Here is a 19,140-nt window from a genome sequence, read left to right as displayed (position 1 = left end):
CATTTGTGTCTCCAATTTGTCAGCATACGTCCTCTTAGCAAGTTTAACAGCCTTGCGCAGAGTATAGACTGTTGCCTTGTAATCTTCCATGTTTCCTGTCTCTCTGCCCAGGTTGTAGGCAGTGGTGCGTGATTTCAGAGCTGCTCTGATAGTACTGTCCACCCATGGTTTCTGGTTTGGGAACACCCACACCTTCTTTGTGGGGACAATACTATCTGCAAGTGTTGTAATGAAGCAAACAACGCTGTCCGCGAACTCGCTGACATTACTGGCGCTTCTTTGAAACATCCCCCAGTCTACGTCCTCGAGAGCATCCTGAAGCGTGGCCTCTGATTGGTCGGTCCATTTTTTTTCTCACGTGACACGACGGCGTCACGTGATCTTTGTTTGTAAGCAGGGACCAACAAGATGGCGTCATGATCCGACGTGCTAGTAGCTCCCGCTAACGGCGGAGCCGGTACAGCCTTGTAGCCGGCTCTGAACGGGGTGTAGCAGTGGTCGAGCGTGTTTCCCCCTCTGGTGGAGCAGGCGATGTGCTGAAAAAAGGACGGCATCACTTTTTTAAAATTTGCCTGATTGAAATCGCCGCATACGATCATGGCTGCGTCCGGGTGCTTGATCTGATGGATGTTGAGCTGCCCTTGTAGCTCCGCCAGAGCTCTGGCGGTGTTTGCTTGGGGAGGGATGCATACTGTGGTCAATATGATTGTATGGGTAGGTGGAAAGGGCGACACTGAATGGAGAGATGTTCCATGTCTGGGGAGCATGACCGGGAGAGTATCTTGATCTCCTTGGGGTTAACCCAACCATTGTTGGTAATGAGGCAGACACCCCCGCCGACGCTCTTACCGGAGGCTTCCGTGCGGTCCGCTCGGAAGACGGTGAAGGAGTCCGAGGGAGAGACACTGTGGTCCGGAGTCGCTGGCTTCAGCCATGTCTCTGTGAAGCACATAACGTTACAGTCCCTCATTTCTCGCTGGAATCGGACCCTCGCTCTCAAATCGTCCATCCTCCCCTCCAGCGAACGTGCATTTGCCAGAAAGATGGATGGGATTGCCGGGCGGTAAGCAGATCTTTTTAATCTCAGTCTGATTCCACTTCTCCTACCTCTATGCTTTCTCTTTGGCCTGCCGCCGCCTTTGTCCCGCCTGATCTCCGGTGGCCAATCTTGGCATAAAGTGTCTCTAAACTCCTCTTTAAGTCCGGAGTTTAGGTCAATAAGTGACTGGCGGTCGTATGATGTTTCTATAAAAAAAGTAGTAAAAATAAACAAAAAGACTAAAAGTAAGCACAATCGTTGCGGAGCGAATCCAATGGTGACTAACCTGAGCCGCGCCATAGTAGTAGGCCCCACTACAATATAAATATTATATTTATTAAGAAGGTTATTTATTTATTTGCATCTCAGATATTGATTGAAGAGGTGTGTTTCTATATGGGTGACATGTCCCCATACACAGGGCATACGAGGGCATTCGCATGCAGTCACCAGCTCTCCACCCAATCCAATGCCTATATGAGAGATTTCCCACAACCTGTTAAGACGGCACTCTCTTACGTTAAGACAGCACTCTCTTACGCCACCATCGCCAAAACACCAAAAGAGCATCAAATCACTGAACTCTAGGACCATCATTCAGGTCATAGTACCAGTTAGATTAGATTACATTGAAATGTATTGTCATTGTGAGGTTTTGCCCGCTGCTCACTACCTTTTCTCTGTCTTCTTTAAGCCTACTGTTAGGAATTCCCTACTCACTCTCTCTAGCCCCCACCCTCTCGTTCCTTACCCTTAGTGGCCACACCTGTTTGATATTCTATTATCTCTCGCACCTGTGGTGGCAGGCTAATTAGTCCCCCTGTGGGCTTTAAATACCAGGGCGCTTCCCCTCGTTTTGGCGTGGGGTCGTGTTGTATTCATGCTGTATCATATTCTCAAACATCTAGACTCTTTCGGGAGGTCCTCTGTTCTGCCTATGCTGTATTGATTCTCCGGCGTAGAGATGTATGCTCCAGCCTTCGCCTGCTGTCGCCGTTGCCTGAGAGTGGGACTGGTCTGCGCTCCCTAGACTTCCACGGGAGGCATCCCAGTCATCCACTTCAGACCCCCCGCGCAGCTGTCGTCCTGACGCACATCCAGACCAGCGCGCCAGATGCGCTCAAGCCTTCGTCTGCTGTCGCCGTAGCCTGTGGAGGAGACTGTTCTGCGCTCCCTGTAACTTCCACGGGAGGCACCCCAGCGTTCCACTGCAGACCCCAGCGCAGCTGTTCGTCCTGACGCACATCTAGACCAACGCGCATCTTCCGGACCCTCGGGCTTGGCACGCTCTCCAGTCACCAGCGCGCAACGCGCATCTGCAAGGGCTTGGCACGCTCTCCAGTCACCAGCGCGCAACGCGCATCTTCAAGGGCTTGGCACGCTCTCCAGTCACCAGCGCGCAACGCGCATCTGCAAGGGCTTGGCACGCTCTCCAGTCACCAGCGCGCAACGCGCATCTTCAAGGGCTTGGCACGCTCTCCAGTCTCCAGCGCGCAACGCGCATCTTCCAAGGATCCTCGTGCTTGGCACACTCCTCCTCGCAGACGCACCCCGAGGCGTCTCTCGGTTCCGACGCGCACACCAAGGTGTGGCGCGCACTCTGTTCCTCGGCTCCGACAGCGGCTACCCGGTGGACGACACCCTCGCCACCGCCACTGTTCCGACGCGCACACCAAGGTGTGGCGCGCACTCTGTTCCTCGGCTCCGACAGCGGCTACCCGGTGGACGACACCCTCGCCACCGCCACTGTTCCGACGCGCACACCAAGGTGTGGCGCGCACTCTGTTCCTCGGCTCCGACAGCGGCTACCCGGTGGACGACACCCTCGCCACCGCCACTGTTCCGACGCGCACACCAAGGTGTGGCGCGCACTCTGTTCCTCGGCTCCGACAGCGGCTACCCGGTGGACGACACCCTCGCCACCGCCACTGTTCCAGCACTCTGTCCCTCGGCTCGGACAGCCAGCCACCCGGTGGCGATGCCCTCGCCCCGCTGCTGTCCCTGTACCTTTACGCATACGCCTGGGTGAGTTTTGATTGTGATGTCACTCACTCAGCGTAGTGCCCTTGCCCCCGTTCCCGCTGCTGTCCCTGTACCTTTACGCATACGCCTGGGTGAGTTTTGATTGTGATGTCACTCACTCAGCGTAGTGCCCTTGCCCCCGTTCCCGCTGCTGTCCCTGTACCTTTACGCATACGCCTGGGTGAGTTTTGATTGTGATGTCACTCACTCAGCGTAGTGCCCTTGCCCCCGTTCCCGCTGCTGTCCCTGTACCTTTACGCATACGCCTGGGTGAGTTTTGATTGTGATGTCACTCACTCAGCGTAGTGCCCTTGCCCCCGTTCCCGCTGCTGTCCCTGTACCTTTACGCATACGCCTGGGTGAGTTTTGATTGTGATGTCACTCACTCAGCGTAATGCCTCTTGCCCCCGTTCCCGCTGCTGTCCCTGTACCTTTACGCATACGCCTGGGTGAGTTTTGATTGTGATGTCACTCACTCAGCGTAATGCCCCTTGCCCTCGTCCCGCTGCTGTTCCTGTACCATTACGCATACGCCTGGGTGAGTTTTGATTGTGATGTCACTCACCCAGCGTATTGCCTCCGTTAGTTCTCTCTTAGTTATTAGTTTGGACATTTCATCTCCCACTCTGTTTTGTTCTCTCGTGGATATTATTTTGGACATTTCATCTCCCACTGTGTGTTTGTTCACACGAAGATAGTATTTACTTTGTTACTTTGTTATTTGGACTGTTCTGCATCTGCTCTGTTTGTTCCCTTTGAATATTAACCCTCTCCTCTGTTCTGCAGAGCGGCCCAGATGTTTTCCCACCAGTCCCCAGTTCCTCCCTGTCCCCAGCCCGCCTCCGCGGTCCTCTGTCCCCAGTTCCTCCCTGTTCCCCAGCCCGCCTCCGCGGGCCTCAGTCCCCTCTGTTCCCTAGTTCTCCCCTTTCTAGTTCCACCTAGTTCCTGGTCCCAAGTTCTCCCCTTCTAGTTCCACCTAGTTCCTTGTCCCTAGTTCCCCTAGTCCCCGTTTCTCCTGTTCCCTAGCTCTCCTTGTCCCGACATCTTCTAGTCTCTAGTTCCTCTGTTCCTTTAACCTTCCCCTAGCGTTTCCTTTAATGTTTTCCCCTAGGCGTTCCCTTACACCTTCCCTTAGTGTTCCCTTTTCCTGCCCGCCTCTTAAAGGCACTTTACCTTCCCCTCATGTGTTTCCAGTGTTTTGTGTTTTCTCCCTTAAAGGGACAGTGCCCTTTTTCCCTGTTCTCAATAAATATCTGTTTCTTGGCAAACCATCATACCTGTCTTGTGTTGTGCGATTGGGGTCGGTTACAAACCATAACAGTACGACCCCACCAAATCGACGACCCCAGCCAGCACAGATGGTGTATGTTGAGTTTGCCTTTTTTTTTCTTGTTCCCTCTAGTTCCCCTCTAGCTCCCCTGTTAGCTCCCCTGTTAGCCCTGTTGGCTTCCCTGTTAGCCCTGTTTGACCCCCCTGCAGCTTGTTAGGCCTCTACTATCTGCATGGCCCCGGTCTGCTAGCTTGGCCCCGGCTGTTAGCACAGCCTCTATGTTATTGCAGCAGTACAGCTAGCATAGGCCCTGTAGCTATCAGTGCCCTGGCAGCTACCCTTTCCCTCTGCTAGCCTAGCTCGGCAGCTTGCACAGCCTCTATGTTGATGTAGCAGTACAGCTAGCATAGGCCCTGTAGCTATCAGTGCCCTGGCAGCTAACTTTCCCTCTGCTAGCCCTTTCCCGGTGCTACCATGGTTACCCCTTAGCTACCCTGCTTGCCCCTCAGTTCCTCTAGACCAGTTCTCTAGACCAGTTCTCTAGACCAGTTCTCTAGGCCAGTTCTCTAAACCAGTTCTCTAGACCGGTTCTCTAGGCCAGTTCTCTTGGCCAGTTCTCTAGGCCAGTTCTCTAGACCAGTTCCTCTAGACTAGTTCTCTGGACCCAGTTCCTCCTGACCCGGTTCCTCTAGGCCCGGTTTCCTCTAGGCCAGTTTCTCTAGACCCAGTTCCCCAGACCCGGTTCCTCTAGGCCAGTTCCTCCTGTTGCCCCTCTACTACCCTAGTTACCCCTCGGCGGCCCTGTTTTTTTTGCTAGCCCCACTCTTGTGGTTCTTCCCCTGCTGGCTTGGCCAGTGCCTTTGTTTTTGTCTTGTTTTGCCCCCTGCCACTCTGTCTGTATTTGTTTTGGGTCGCCGGGTGGCTCCCGTTGGAGGGGGGGATACTGTGAGGTTTTGCCCGCTGCTCACTACCTTTTCTCTGTCTTCTTTAAGCCTACTGTTAGGAATTCCCTACTCACTCTCTCTAGCCCCCACCCTCTCGTTCCTTACCCTTAGTGGCCACACCTGTTTGATATTCTATTATCTCTCGCACCTGTGGTGGCAGGCTAATTAGTCCCCCTGTGGGCTTTAAATACCAGGGCGCTTCCCCTCGTTTTGGCGTGGGGTCGTGTTGTATTCATGCTGTATCATATTCTCAAACATCTAGACTCTTTCGGGAGGTCCTCTGTTCTGCCTATGCTGTATTGATTCTCCGGCGTAGAGATGTATGCTCCAGCCTTCGCCTGCTGTCGCCGTTGCCTGAGAGTGGGACTGGTCTGCGCTCCCTAGACTTCCACGGGAGGCATCCCAGTCATCCACTTCAGACCCCCCGCGCAGCTGTCGTCCTGACGCACATCCAGACCAGCGCGCCAGATGCGCTCAAGCCTTCGTCTGCTGTCGCCGTAGCCTGTGGAGGAGACTGTTCTGCGCTCCCTGTAACTTCCACGGGAGGCACCCCAGCGTTCCACTGCAGACCCCAGCGCAGCTGTTCGTCCTGACGCACATCTAGACCAACGCGCATCTTCCGGACCCTCGGGCTTGGCACGCTCTCCAGTCACCAGCGCGCAACGCGCATCTGCAAGGGCTTGGCACGCTCTCCAGTCACCAGCGCGCAACGCGCATCTTCAAGGGCTTGGCACGCTCTCCAGTCACCAGCGCGCAACGCGCATCTGCAAGGGCTTGGCACGCTCTCCAGTCACCAGCGCGCAACGCGCATCTTCAAGGGCTTGGCACGCTCTCCAGTCTCCAGCGCGCAACGCGCATCTTCCAAGGATCCTCGTGCTTGGCACACTCCTCCTCGCAGACGCACCCCGAGGCGTCTCTCGGTTCCGACGCGCACACCAAGGTGTGGCGCGCACTCTGTTCCTCGGCTCCGACAGCGGCTACCCGGTGGACGACACCCTCGCCACCGCCACTGTTCCGACGCGCACACCAAGGTGTGGCGCGCACTCTGTTCCTCGGCTCCGACAGCGGCTACTCGGTGGACGACACCCTCGCCACCGCCACTGTTCCGACGCGCACACCAAGGTGTGGCGCGCACTCTGTTCCTCGGCTCCGACAGCGGCTACCCGGTGGACGACACCCTCGCCACCGCCACTGTTCCGACGCGCACACCAAGGTGTGGCGCGCACTCTGTTCCTCGGCTCCGACAGCGGCTACCCGGTGGACGACACCCTCGCCACCGCCACTGTTCCAGCACTCTGTCCCTCGGCTCGGACAGCCAGCCACCCGGTGGCGATGCCCTCGCCCCGCTGCTGTCCCTGTACCTTTACGCATACGCCTGGGTGAGTTTTGATTGTGATGTCACTCACTCAGCGTAGTGCCCTTGCCCCCGTTCCCGCTGCTGTCCCTGTACCTTTACGCATACGCCTGGGTGAGTTTTGATTGTGATGTCACTCACTCAGCGTAGTGCCCTTGCCCCCGTTCCCGCTGCTGTCCCTGTACCTTTACGCATACGCCTGGGTGAGTTTTGATTGTGATGTCACTCACTCAGCGTAGTGCCCTTGCCCCCGTTCCCGCTGCTGTCCCTGTACCTTTACGCATACGCCTGGGTGAGTTTTGATTGTGATGTCACTCACTCAGCGTAATGCCTCTTGCCCCCGTTCCCGCTGCTGTCCCTGTACCTTTACGCATACGCCTGGGTGAGTTTTGATTGTGATGTCACTCACTCAGCGTAATGCCCCTTGCCCTCGTCCCGCTGCTGTTCCTGTACCATTACGCATACGCCTGGGTGAGTTTTGATTGTGATGTCACTCACCCAGCGTATTGCCTCCGTTAGTTCTCTCTTAGTTATTAGTTTGGACATTTCATCTCCCACTCTGTTTTGTTCTCTCGTGGATATTATTTTGGACATTTCATCTCCCACTGTGTGTTTGTTCACACGAAGATAGTATTTACTTTGTTACTTTGTTATTTGGACTGTTCTGCATCTGCTCTGTTTGTTCCCTTTGAATATTAACCCTCTCCTCTGTTCTGCAGAGCGGCCCAGATGTTTTCCCACCAGTCCCCAGTTCCTCCCTGTCCCCAGCCCGCCTCCGCGGTCCTCTGTCCCCAGTTCCTCCCTGTTCCCCAGCCCGCCTCCGCGGGCCTCAGTCCCCTCTGTTCCCTAGTTCTCCCCTTTCTAGTTCCACCTAGTTCCTGGTCCCAAGTTCTCCCCTTCTAGTTCCACCTAGTTCCTTGTCCCTAGTTCCCCTAGTCCCCGTTTCTCCTGTTCCCTAGCTCTCCTTGTCCCGACATCTTCTAGTCTCTAGTTCCTCTGTTCCTTTAACCTTCCCCTAGCGTTTCCTTTAATGTTTTCCCCTAGGCGTTCCCTTACACCTTCCCTTAGTGTTCCCTTTTCCTGCCCGCCTCTTAAAGGCACTTTACCTTCCCCTCATGTGTTTCCAGTGTTTTGTGTTTTCTCCCTTAAAGGGACAGTGCCCTTTTTCCCTGTTCTCAATAAATATCTGTTTCTTGGCAAACCATCATACCTGTCTTGTGTTGTGCGATTGGGGTCGGTTACAAACCATAACAGTCATCATACAGCATATTACATTACAATGAAAATAAGTGGGGCATCCAACCCGAGTGCAAATGTAACAGTAAAGTGCAATAGTAATATTAATATAGTGATTAAGCTGGGTATAAGATATATACATTTGTTCTACTGAGTATAATGCTAATCACATGTATGTACAGTGTAATATATTTAAATTAGGGCTGTCAGTTTATCGCGTTAATTAGATTAATTAATTACACAGCAAATTATCGCGTTATGAAAATTAACTCAAAATTAATTACAAAATTTTTTTTTTTTTTTTTTTTTTATATAATTTTTTTTTTTATCTCATTCATTCCATAAGAACGTAGAATACACATTACAGACTTTTTTTTATATGGTCCATTTGCATGTTCTTGGTATCTGATTCTAGGGACATCTATGGATCTCAGGGAATGTATTCCCAGTGTCCGAAATACTGTGTCTGTTGTTACTAGGCTTGAGTAAATTGTAATGAACCAAATGAGAATATCAATAAAAAAAAAAAATTATCTTTGACTGTGAATAACACTATGCTCAAATTGACCAGACCTGAAAAATCTAAGCAAATTAATAGATGGAAGATGATTAAACAGAAGGTTTTGTAGATACAGTACTGAATTCTGCCATCCGGACACATGCAATTTGAAATATGATTATAGAATATAGAACATCAGGCATAAAATGGTTATGCGATTAAAATGTGATTAATTAGATTAATTAATTACAAATCCTGTAATTAATTAGATTAATTTTTTTAATCGCCTGACAGCACTAATTTAAATGTTTCAAAAATGTTCTTATGTACCCCAGTTGCTATTGCATGCACATATTTGTGTTGTATCACACGTATATGTACTAGGGCTGTCCCCGACTAAGGATTTGGATGGTCGACTATGATTTGCCAAAATTTGCTGTTAGTAAATATTTTTTTTTATAATATTAAAAAATAAAAATTATATTTAAATTTTTTGAATTTTTTATCATTCCATTTGGGCTGTGGGGGGTGCTTAATGTCTGAAGGAGTTGACTGAAGGCCTCTTGTCCTCTGCAAAAGCATGCAATTGGTCCACTGATGGATACATCTTGATATTTGTCTAGTCTAGTGTGTATGATGAATTGAAAATGGGGGACCCTGATGTAAACAAGATGAAAGTCTTTCTCTGGTCTGCATCCCCTTAACAATTGTATGTATTGAGCTGTACTGTACTGTACCCATTCTGCAATCTGTTAATAAACTTTTCAATCAATCAATCAATCCTCTTTCAGTGCCTCTGTGCCTGTTTTCGTAGGCAGTTAGCTAGCTAGTTAGTTTTTAAAAGGGGCCTAAAAACATTTCTTTTTAACAAGGCTTTTGCCTGAATTTTCTTTTACTTTAATTTTTTTTTTACTTCTATTCATTTTACTATTATTTTTATTTTATTTTACTCTTAGGTTGTTGGTTGTTAGTCTTTTTAATTGTTTTTATTAATTTTAAATTGTTTTATTCATTTAACTTTTGTATTTGTCTCCTGTAAGCGCTCTGAGATTCTCGCGAATGTGGAGCGCGGTACAAATCGAATCCATTATTATTATTATTATTATTAGCCTCTGGTATTCGTGCCATTAGCGTTAGCCACGCTTCTAGGATTTGCATTTATTACTTTACATTTATTTTGGATTTCATGGTGGGTTTTTTGTTCTTGATTTATTGGGATGTTTCTTCTTGAATAGTTTAAAGAAGACTTGTCCGGCCCATGGGGACATTAACTTGTGTTTTCGGACTTTACAAATCAATTTGATTTGATTTAATATGCATTTATATGTCCAGTGATACAGGTATAAAGAGACTATGGTCAGGCACTCTACTACTGGCCCCTGAGCAGCTAACACTGGAGCGGTTAAAGCTGAGGTGCCTTGCTCAAGGGCACAGCGAGCAGGCACATGCACACATAGAGCCCGACGGGGACACAAAATAAAAACCGATATTGTCTGAATTACTAGAAGAAACAAATGCACCACCTTTGGCTGATAGTAATTTATTAATTTCTTAGGATTTCTTTTGGTCTAATAAATGTGTAAGGTTCTTAGATGGATCTCCTGCTGCCTCTCCTCCTCCTCCTCCTCCTCCTCCTCCTCCTCCTCCTCCTCCTCCTCCTCCTCCTCCTCCTCCTCCTCCTCCTCCTCCTCCTCCTCCACGGGGAGCAGCGTACTGGCTCATGTTAGGCAGGCCATGCATTATGCAGCAGCTTAGGCCTCCTCCTAATCCTCCTCCTGCTGCTGCTGCTCCTCCTCCTGCTGCTGCTCCTGCTGCTGCTCCTCCTCCTCCTCCTCCTCCTCCTCCTCCTCCTCCTCCTCCTCCTCCTCCTCCTCATCCTGCTTCTGCTCTTCCTCCTCTCCTCCTCCTCCTCCACGGGGAGCAGCGTACTGGCTCATGTAAAATGGCAGGCCATGCATTATGCAGCAGCTTAGGCCCCAGCGCCTGGTCTTCATGTCCTCGGCTACAGTCCACCTGTCGCTGCTCTGGTCGTAGCGCTCCACCTTGTTGGAGATGGAGGTGAAGAAGCCATTGTAGCCGCCGACCACGAAGAGCAGGTCGTCCAGCACCGCGATGCCAAAGTAGTAGCGGGGGGTGAGCATGTCGGGCAGGGCGCTCCAGGAGTCAGTCAAGGGGCTGTAGGCCTCCGCGCTACGCAGGGCGTTTCCACCGTCACTCCCTCCCACCTGAGGACAGGACACATGAGAGGAATGTTTTAGTGTGTGGCTCAGGCAGGCAAGCACTGTATTAATCCATTTAGGGAAATGAGGGCAGCACAGCAGCATTGCAAGTCAAATGATGCATATCTATAGAAATATCTAGTATAAAGCATTTGTCTCCGTGTGTACCTACCGCATAGACCTGTCCTCGGTACACAGCGACTCCCACTGCGACACGCCTGCTGCTCATGGGGGCGATCAGAGTCCACTGGTCGGTGTCTGGGCTGTAGCACTCAGCTGTGAGCAGAAACTCCCCCCTGTTCAAGCCACCACAGATGTAAACCTGTAATAAGAAAGAATATTCTAATTTAGTTTATATATTCCATTTGATTTCATTCTACTTTAATTGTCTGTTAATGTTGATGCACCAAAGGACCCAGACACATCTTTTGTATGTGCAAGCTTACTTGGCAATAAAGACATTTATGATTTCTCATCTAACGTTCCTTGTGTTCATCTAGCACCCTGTGTCCCTCAGTTCCACCCACCTTGCCCTGGAGGGCTGCTGCCCCGGCGGAGCCCCTGTGCTCCAGCATGGGTGAGATCACTGTCCACTGGTTGGTTTCAGGCTCATAGCGCTCGGCGGTGTTCAGGTCCACGTGTCCGTCGAACCCTCCCATGGCGTAGATACAGCCGTCCAACGCGACCACGCTGACGTAACAGCGGCGTGAGTGCATGGGAGCCGTCTGCAGCCAGCTGCGAATGACGGGGTTGAACCTGCGCACACTGCTGAGCTGCTCCTTGCCGTCATAGCCGCCGACGCAGTAGACCAGACCGTGGAGATAAGCGGTGCCGTGGCGCCACCGGGGTCTCTCCCCCTCAACGCTCACGTCCATCCATCCACCGGCTCGGATATCGTAAGCCTCCATGGTTGTGCTGCCGCCACCCCAGGCCAATAGGACCTCCTGGGGCAGGCGTGGGCGGGTCAGGGGGTTTGGGAGCCTGTCGGAGCCAGAGGGGTTCAGGACGCTGAGGATGAGGGCCCTGCAGTCGTGGCTGTCCCTCACCACTGGGTTGTTCTGGACGTTGTTCCTCAAGTAGTCAGGCCTCATCAAGCCCATGCGAACCTGGGAAGAGACAAGCAGACAGCGGGTACAACTTAGACATCGGTTGTAGACGGTTTCTGTTGCTAGGGAACAGTTTGGACCCAAATGTTTGACAACCACTGTACTAGGGAACCTAGTGTTGTTTTAATGTAATGCACAGTAATACAATTTTATTTTTTTTTTTATAAATGTTTTTATTTTATTTTATTTTCATACATAAAACAGAACATAACAGTACAACTAATAATAATAATAATAATAATAATAATAATAATAATAATAATAATAATAATAATAATAATAATAATAATAATAATAATAATAATAATAATAATAATAATAATAATAATAATAATAATAATAATAACAATGACAACAGCGACGACAACAATAATAACAGTAACATGAATCATAATGACCCTGGCAAGAGACAGACAAACAAGAAAAAGTAAAATAATAAAAATAAAATTAAAAATAAATGTGGCTCAGGCACTAGCAACCATGTTTGCGTATCCATAAAATACAATTAGTTACCTTGGGCAGCAGAAAAGGGATGTGTGTTTTACGCTCCTCACGGGAGTGGTCGATCCAACGGACGACTGCCTCGAACACCGTCTCCTCGCTCTTCGCGTTCAGGTCATCCCTCTCGATGATGTCCACCAGTTGCTGCGGGGACAGCTTTACAAACTCCTGTGAGACGTGCAACATCTCCTCAAAGTGGCACACGATGAAGAGATGGGCCTTGCGCCTCAGGTCAGGGCAGCAGTAGATGTCCGTGAACCTCCAGATGCCGACACAGTTTTCCAGAGACAGCTGGCCTTCTAGGAAGTCAGAGCATGCTCCTATTATGCCAGTGACACGAAGCTGGTCTGCAGCCACCAGAAGCTCTTCCACGTTCTCTGCTGTCACCAGCACAAAGCGTGTGTAGGAGTACTCTATGATGAGCTGCATCATACCCGGGGACACCCCAGGGATAGTGTAGACTGCTTTCTCTGAGTCGCTCCAGCGAGTGAAGAGGGCTCTGTGGGATGCAGAGTATAGAGATATCTGATGAGTAAACAGTAAGCAACATTCTGTCCTGTGTAGTAATTAAGGCTGACCCCTATTAGTCGAATAGTCGATTAATCGGTCGAAAGGAGCCGTAGTCGACTGCCAACCTCTTAGAAGCGTGGCTAACGCTAATGGCACGCATACCAGAGGCCAACTGCCTAAGAAAACAGGCACAGAGGCACTGAAAGAGGATTTCACCCATCTAATGAACACACTAGACTAGACAAATGTCAAGATGTATCCATCAGTGGACCAATTGCATGCTTTTGCAGAGGACAACAAGCCTTCAGTCGACTCCTTCAGACATTAAGCACCCCCCACAGCCCAAATGGAATGATAAAAAAATATATATATATTATACTATTTTTCTTTTATTTTTTTGTCGACTATCCAAATCCTTAGTCGGGGACAGCCCTAGTAGTAATATATTTTCACTGTAGAAGTAGGGGAGAGTGGGGTAAGTAGTGCCAAGGGGCAAGTAGTGCCACCCCTGTAATCTAGAAAACCATAGAAGAAGTTGGTCATGTGACAACATATTTTTGAAGAGGCATCCATTTCACTCAACCTGCAAAGAAGGGAGACACCTGGCTTGAGAGGTAAGCACATTTAAGTTCAAGTAAATTTGTATGATCAAGGTTTTTTGATTGCTGTGTTTGAACAATTATAGACAACTTTGAAAACAGTTCACACATGTATAAGTGCTTTAGTAAGCTACACCATGCGTCTATACAGTTAGCATGATGCTAGCTCAAAACAGCTGGGGGATGAATTTTTTTCAAACTGGTAGGCTTGGGGTGATTTGTGCCAAAGTGCCTGGGTTAAGTTGTGCCAGATGTTTTGTTTGTTAAATTGCCCCAACTTATAATTATTAACTATATATATTACTTTATTGTATTTTATTGTTATTGTACATTATATTCTTACATTTGATCTTGAGAAGTTGGAAAGAGCAGTGAAAGAGGTGTAACAGGGGAAGACTATACGTCAGGTTGGAAAGGAGATGAAGCTTTTACCGCTTTTGAGATTAAAATGATCTGTTTTACAATCAATGGCACAATTTACCCCAGTGTATTCTCTCTAATGTCACAACTTACCCCGCACCGGGCGCAAGTTGTGCACAAGACCACTTTTTTTTCTAAAGCTATATTTCTGAAACAGTTTATTTAAGATCCAAAGTGATTGTCCCCAGGGATGCACAACATCCTAAACTATGTGTACATATTTTAGTTTGGGGCATTACTGTAATCCCCTTGCTTTAAAGGCACTTTAAGTAAAAATTGGCACTACTCACCCCACTCTCCCCTATAGGGTCTTAGCACAGTAGAAGTATAGTATATTTTTACAGTAGAAGTACAGTATAGTATCTGTTTACAGTAGAAGTACAGTATAGTATCTGTTTACAGTAGAAGTACAGTATAGTATCTGTTTACAGTAGAAGTGCAGTATAGTATATTTTTACAGTAGAAGTACAGTATAGTATCTGTTTACAGTAGAAGTACAGTATAGTATCTGTTTACAGTAGAAGTCCAGTATAGTATAGGTTTACAGTAGAAGTACAGTATCTGTGTACAGTAGAAGTACAGTATAGTATATGTTTACATTATACGTACAATATAGCATCTGTTTACAGTAGAAGTACAGTATAGTATCTGTTTACAGTAGAATTACAGTATAGTATCTTTTTACAGTATATGTACATCATAGTATATTTTTACAATAGACGTACAGTATAGTATCTGTTTACAGTAGAAGTACAGTATAGTATATGTTCACAGTATAAGTAAAGTATAGTATCGGTTTACAGTAGAAGTACAGTATCTGTTTACAGTAGAATTAAAGTATATTATCTTTTTACATTAGAAGTACAGTATAATATCTGTTTACAGTAGAAGTACAGTATATTATCTGTTTACAGTAGAAGTACAGTATAGTATATTTTTACAGTAGAAGTACAGTATATTATCTTTTTACAGTAGACATACTGGAGAATTATCCGACGTTTTTCCCAATATATTTATCATTATTATCCTTCATTATTATCATGAGTAACATTTATTGTATACATTTATTGCATGAGTTAATTATTATCTGGTGCCGCCTAGTGGACGCACTTTGGAACACGTATTGCGACTCTGAGCAGGTAAGCTGTCTCTGCGCCGGCGCGTCGCGCTATTTAAGTGACACTCTCAGTCTAGCCTGTAAGGTGAAAAGCCCTGTGGGCGAACTCTTGACTGGCCAACGGTACGTAGCATTATATGCGCCGTTAATATCCGCATTTCTCTTCAATTCATATATCTAGTTATTAACTAATGCCGTTTGTTTTCCTTTCCTTTGTATAGGTAAATAATCTGACTAACGTCTGATTGTACGTTGCTGACTAAACGCTGACTGAATGTACTAACTGACTTAATGGAAACGCTGACTACATGCTGACTACACGCTATTGACAATAGACTGGCTAACGTCTGACTGAATGTACATGCAGACCAACTAATGTCTGGCTACACTAACCAGAACCGGTTGCTAAATTGCAACCTAACTATTAACGAACTATCAACAGAGGCGACTTGGTTGAACATTGCCGATACCATATCGACCTCTACTAACATTATCCACTAATGCTTGGATGTAAGCTACTACCAACTATCAGCTACAAGCTAACCCCTTGTTAATTGACCACCTGGTGATTATTGTAACAGAGGATGAGTTGGATGCTGGACTTCAAGGTCCAAATAAACGAACATTCTTATAAAGTCCGAATTGTTTCTATGGTTTAAGAAAAGTCATTTCGCCCACACCCTTCCAAGGGGGACATCTAGTTGACTCATTGACTGAGACTGCTAGATAATTGGACAATTATTTACCGCACGCGCCCGCTACGAGACGGGACGGACGGAACGCAGAAGGAAGTGCCGCGTGGGATACCCCTCAACGTCAAGGTGGAACCAGGACGGAGTGGATACACACGATGGGGCACATTGGAGAGGACGCGGTCAGCTCAAGGGAAGTGAAACGTTGATGTTGACTGCTTATTGGGTTGGAATCGCCGTATTCCGCCCACATGCTGGTTGCTTGAAGTGGTGGGGTCGCCGAACTCCATCCAATGTTAATGCTTAACGCTAGCCATTAGCCAACCAATGCTAATACTGCTAGCCACCAATGCTAACGCTGTTAGCCAAAGACTGCTAACATTGCTAGCTGCCAATGCTTAACGCTAGCCATTAGCCAACCAATGCTAATACTGCTAGCCACCAATGCTAACGCTGTTAGCCAAAGACTGCTAACATTGCTAGCCACCAATGCTAACGCTGTTAGCCAAAGACTGCTAACACTGCTAGCTGCCAATGCTTAACGCTAGCCATTAGCCAACCAATGCTAATACTGCTAGCCACGAATGCTAACGCTGTTAGCCAAAGACAGCTAACCTTGCTAGCCAAAGAATGCTAACACTGCTGGCCACCAATGCTAGCTAAAGAACATTTCATTGACACCCATGCCTTGGTTGTGTTGAACCAAGCAACTACGTTGTTGCTCCAAACGCTGTGAACATTATCATTGACACCCCATGCCTTGGCTGTGTTGAACCAAGCAACTACGTTGTTGCTCCAAACGCTGTGAACATTATCATTGACACCCCATGCCTTGGCTGTGTTGAACCAAGCAACTACGTTGTTGCTCCAAACGCTGTGAACATTATCATTGACACCTATGCCTTGGTTGTGTTGAACTAAGCAACTACATTGTTGCTCCAAACGCTGGGAACATTATCATTGACACCCCATGCCTTGGCTGTGTTGAACCAAGCAACTACATTGTTGCTCCAAACGCTGTGAACATTATCATTGACACCCTATGCCTTGGTTGTGTTGAACTAAGCAACTACATTGTTGCTCCAAACGCTGTGAACATTATCATTGACACCTATGCCTTGGTTGTCTTGAACTAAGCAACTACATTGTTGCTCCAAACGCTGTGAACATTATCATTGACACCCCATGCCTTGGCTGTGTTGAACCAAGCAACTACGTTGTTGCTCCAAACGCTGTGAACATTATCATTGACACCCATATGCCTTGGCTGTGTTGAACGGTGCAGATACATTGTTGCTCCAAACGCTGTGAACATTATCATTGACACCCCTATGCCTTGGATGTGTTGAATGGTGTAAATACGTTGTTGCTCCAGACGGCGTAAACTATACTATGAATGGATTAACCAAAGGCTGAAACGGTGCTCATTTACTCTATCCTACTTGTTCACTCTCGTTGTGGCCATTACCAGGTTTCAAGTGAGTGAAGAAGCTGTAGCGGTGCTCACCAACTCTATCCTATATGCTCACTCTCATTGTGGCCATTACCAGGTTTCAAGTGAGTGAAGAAGCTTTAGCGGTGCTCACAAACTCTATCCTATTTGCTCACTCTCATTGTGGCCATTACCAGGTTCAAGTGAGTGAAGCGAAACTACGTTGACCCACTATACGGTCCCGTCATTATCTCCTGCTTGGAGCAGTGTCATTGTAATCACTCTGCTACACGCCAACTGTACGAACTGTGCTTCTGACTGTTAACCCCATTGTTTACTACTGCCTGCGACCAGCAACTCAGCCGCAAGACAAGCTCCAGTTGGGGCAACGGCTGACTGGGACAAGATGGAAGGTGTAGATGTGGAAGAGATAAAGAAGAGGCGTACTGCGGCGCAAACTGCTTTCACAAGGAGAGCCAACCAAGTAGCTGACAATGTTGACACTGCATCGCTAGTGGAGCTTGTCAACGACAAGAAAGCTCTTCAGATAGAGTTTGCGAAGCTCGTTGACACGACGGGGGACTATGTTGGAGCATTGGAGGAGGCCGACGGAACTGCGCATGCTACCGTGATGGCCGACGCCACAGCAAAGAAAGACGGAAGCAAGCAGAGGAAAATGACACTAGAGAAGAAGATCTTTTCGGAGGTATGGTCCCGCTTCGTTCAACCAAAATTAGGCCCCCTTGAAGCGGAGTTTAAGGAGGCCTTGGAAGAGGCAAAGAGGCTCAGCACCCAATGGGCACCCCAAGACAAGAGAGCATTGGAGGGGAACAAATTGGAGAGAAGACTCAACGCCTTCGAACAAATGATGAGAGAGTGGAGATACCTTCTTCCAACTCCCAACATATCTGAATTAGAGAAGCGGTACAGGCACTTGGACGAGGAAAGAGCAGCACTGATGGACAAGTGGTCGACCCTTCTAGAGCCTAGGGGAAAGGGTGACACTGGATGTGCTTATGAGGGTGAAGAGGATATAAGGACACACAACATTGAAAGGGGCGGTGAAGTAACCAGCCCACTTGAGATTTCAAACGATGTTCTGCAACGTGCCGCGGAAGCTAAACCTTCCCCGTCCACCAACGGCCAAAGTGAAGTCCTTCACATCCACTCGTCATCCCCTCAGCTTGACAGTAGTCAAATAGAGGGCGCTTCCAAAGACTCTCCCTTACCTTTCGGGAGCCACGAGGGGGCCCCGAAAGCAACCCATCTCCAGCTTGGAGCAAAGACCACAAGAAGTGGACCTCATGAGTATACCGACAGGAGTTCGCTCCCACGGGTAAGACAACCCGGCAGCGAACCCTATCTCTACCAGAGCGCTGACCTCGCTATCATGCCTCAGTTACGAGGTGACCACGCCACGCCATCAGGCGATGAGGGCGCAATGCGGGAAGGTCTCGCTCACCACAGAGCCCACCAGGGGGCCCGACCAAAGATAAAGCTTGCCGCCATCAATCTGCCCAGATTCTGTGGCGACAGAAGGACCTATTGGCGCTGGCGGGATAATTGGGAGGACCTCCAGGCTTTGGCCGAACCATCAGGATTGCCTGTATGCAAATTATATCACCTTCTTGACAGCGTAGAAGAGCCACTGAGAAAGAAACTTGGGCTGGATCGCTGCAGAACAGCGGACGACGTTTTCAGGCTCCTGGACAACCGCTTTGGAGACAGGAGCACAACCGCAAGTCTGATCCTCAAAGGTCTGGAAGAAGTGCCTCCAGTACGGAGTAACCAGCCTAGGCCAATGATTGACCTGGTCCAGGCAGTGGAAACCGCACTGTACGACTTAAAGGACCTTGGGATGGAGGACGTGATCAAAAACCACCTAACTGTTGCCGCCATAGAGAGAAAACTGCCTATAGGCATGAGAGAGAAGTGGATCTCCTATGAGCGTGACCCGCGAATGGCGTCACTCCCGCTAGTTACTTTGACAGACTCTTGTCATTTATGAAAGGACAAGAAAGGATCCTCGAGAGGCTAGCACAGTTGGAGATCGGAGCCACCCACGCTGGCGAAAGACCAACCCAGCGTGAAAGGCTGAGCGACAGGGGAGGTGATAGACGGTCATTTATAAGAACGACAGCGAGCGAAGTAAGAAGAGAGCCCCAGAGGGACTCGTGCAC

At 48.5% G+C, this 19,140-nt stretch overlaps 1 protein-coding gene across 1 annotated transcript in view; it reads left to right on the top strand.

Annotated features, from left to right (window-relative positions):
- The window catches only part of LOC311242123 (XK-related protein 8-like), a gene marked incomplete at both ends in the record, with an annotated part of 58,639 nt that extends 41,550 nt beyond the window's left edge, over positions 1–17,089 (top strand). The window contains one exon of the mRNA XM_084331078.1: positions 17,079–17,089. Coding sequence (XP_084187204.1) covers positions 17,079–17,089 — 11 coding nt within the window. The remainder of the gene's footprint in view (positions 1–17,078) is intronic.
- Between the last annotated feature and the right edge of the window lie 2,051 nt (positions 17,090–19,140).

Source organism: Notolepis coatsorum (assembly GCF_963971535.1).
Source record: "Notolepis coatsorum genome assembly, chromosome: 15".
Taxonomy (NCBI): domain Eukaryota; kingdom Metazoa; phylum Chordata; class Actinopteri; order Aulopiformes; family Paralepididae; genus Notolepis; species Notolepis coatsorum.
This window is presented reverse-complemented; position numbering and strand designations above follow the sequence as displayed.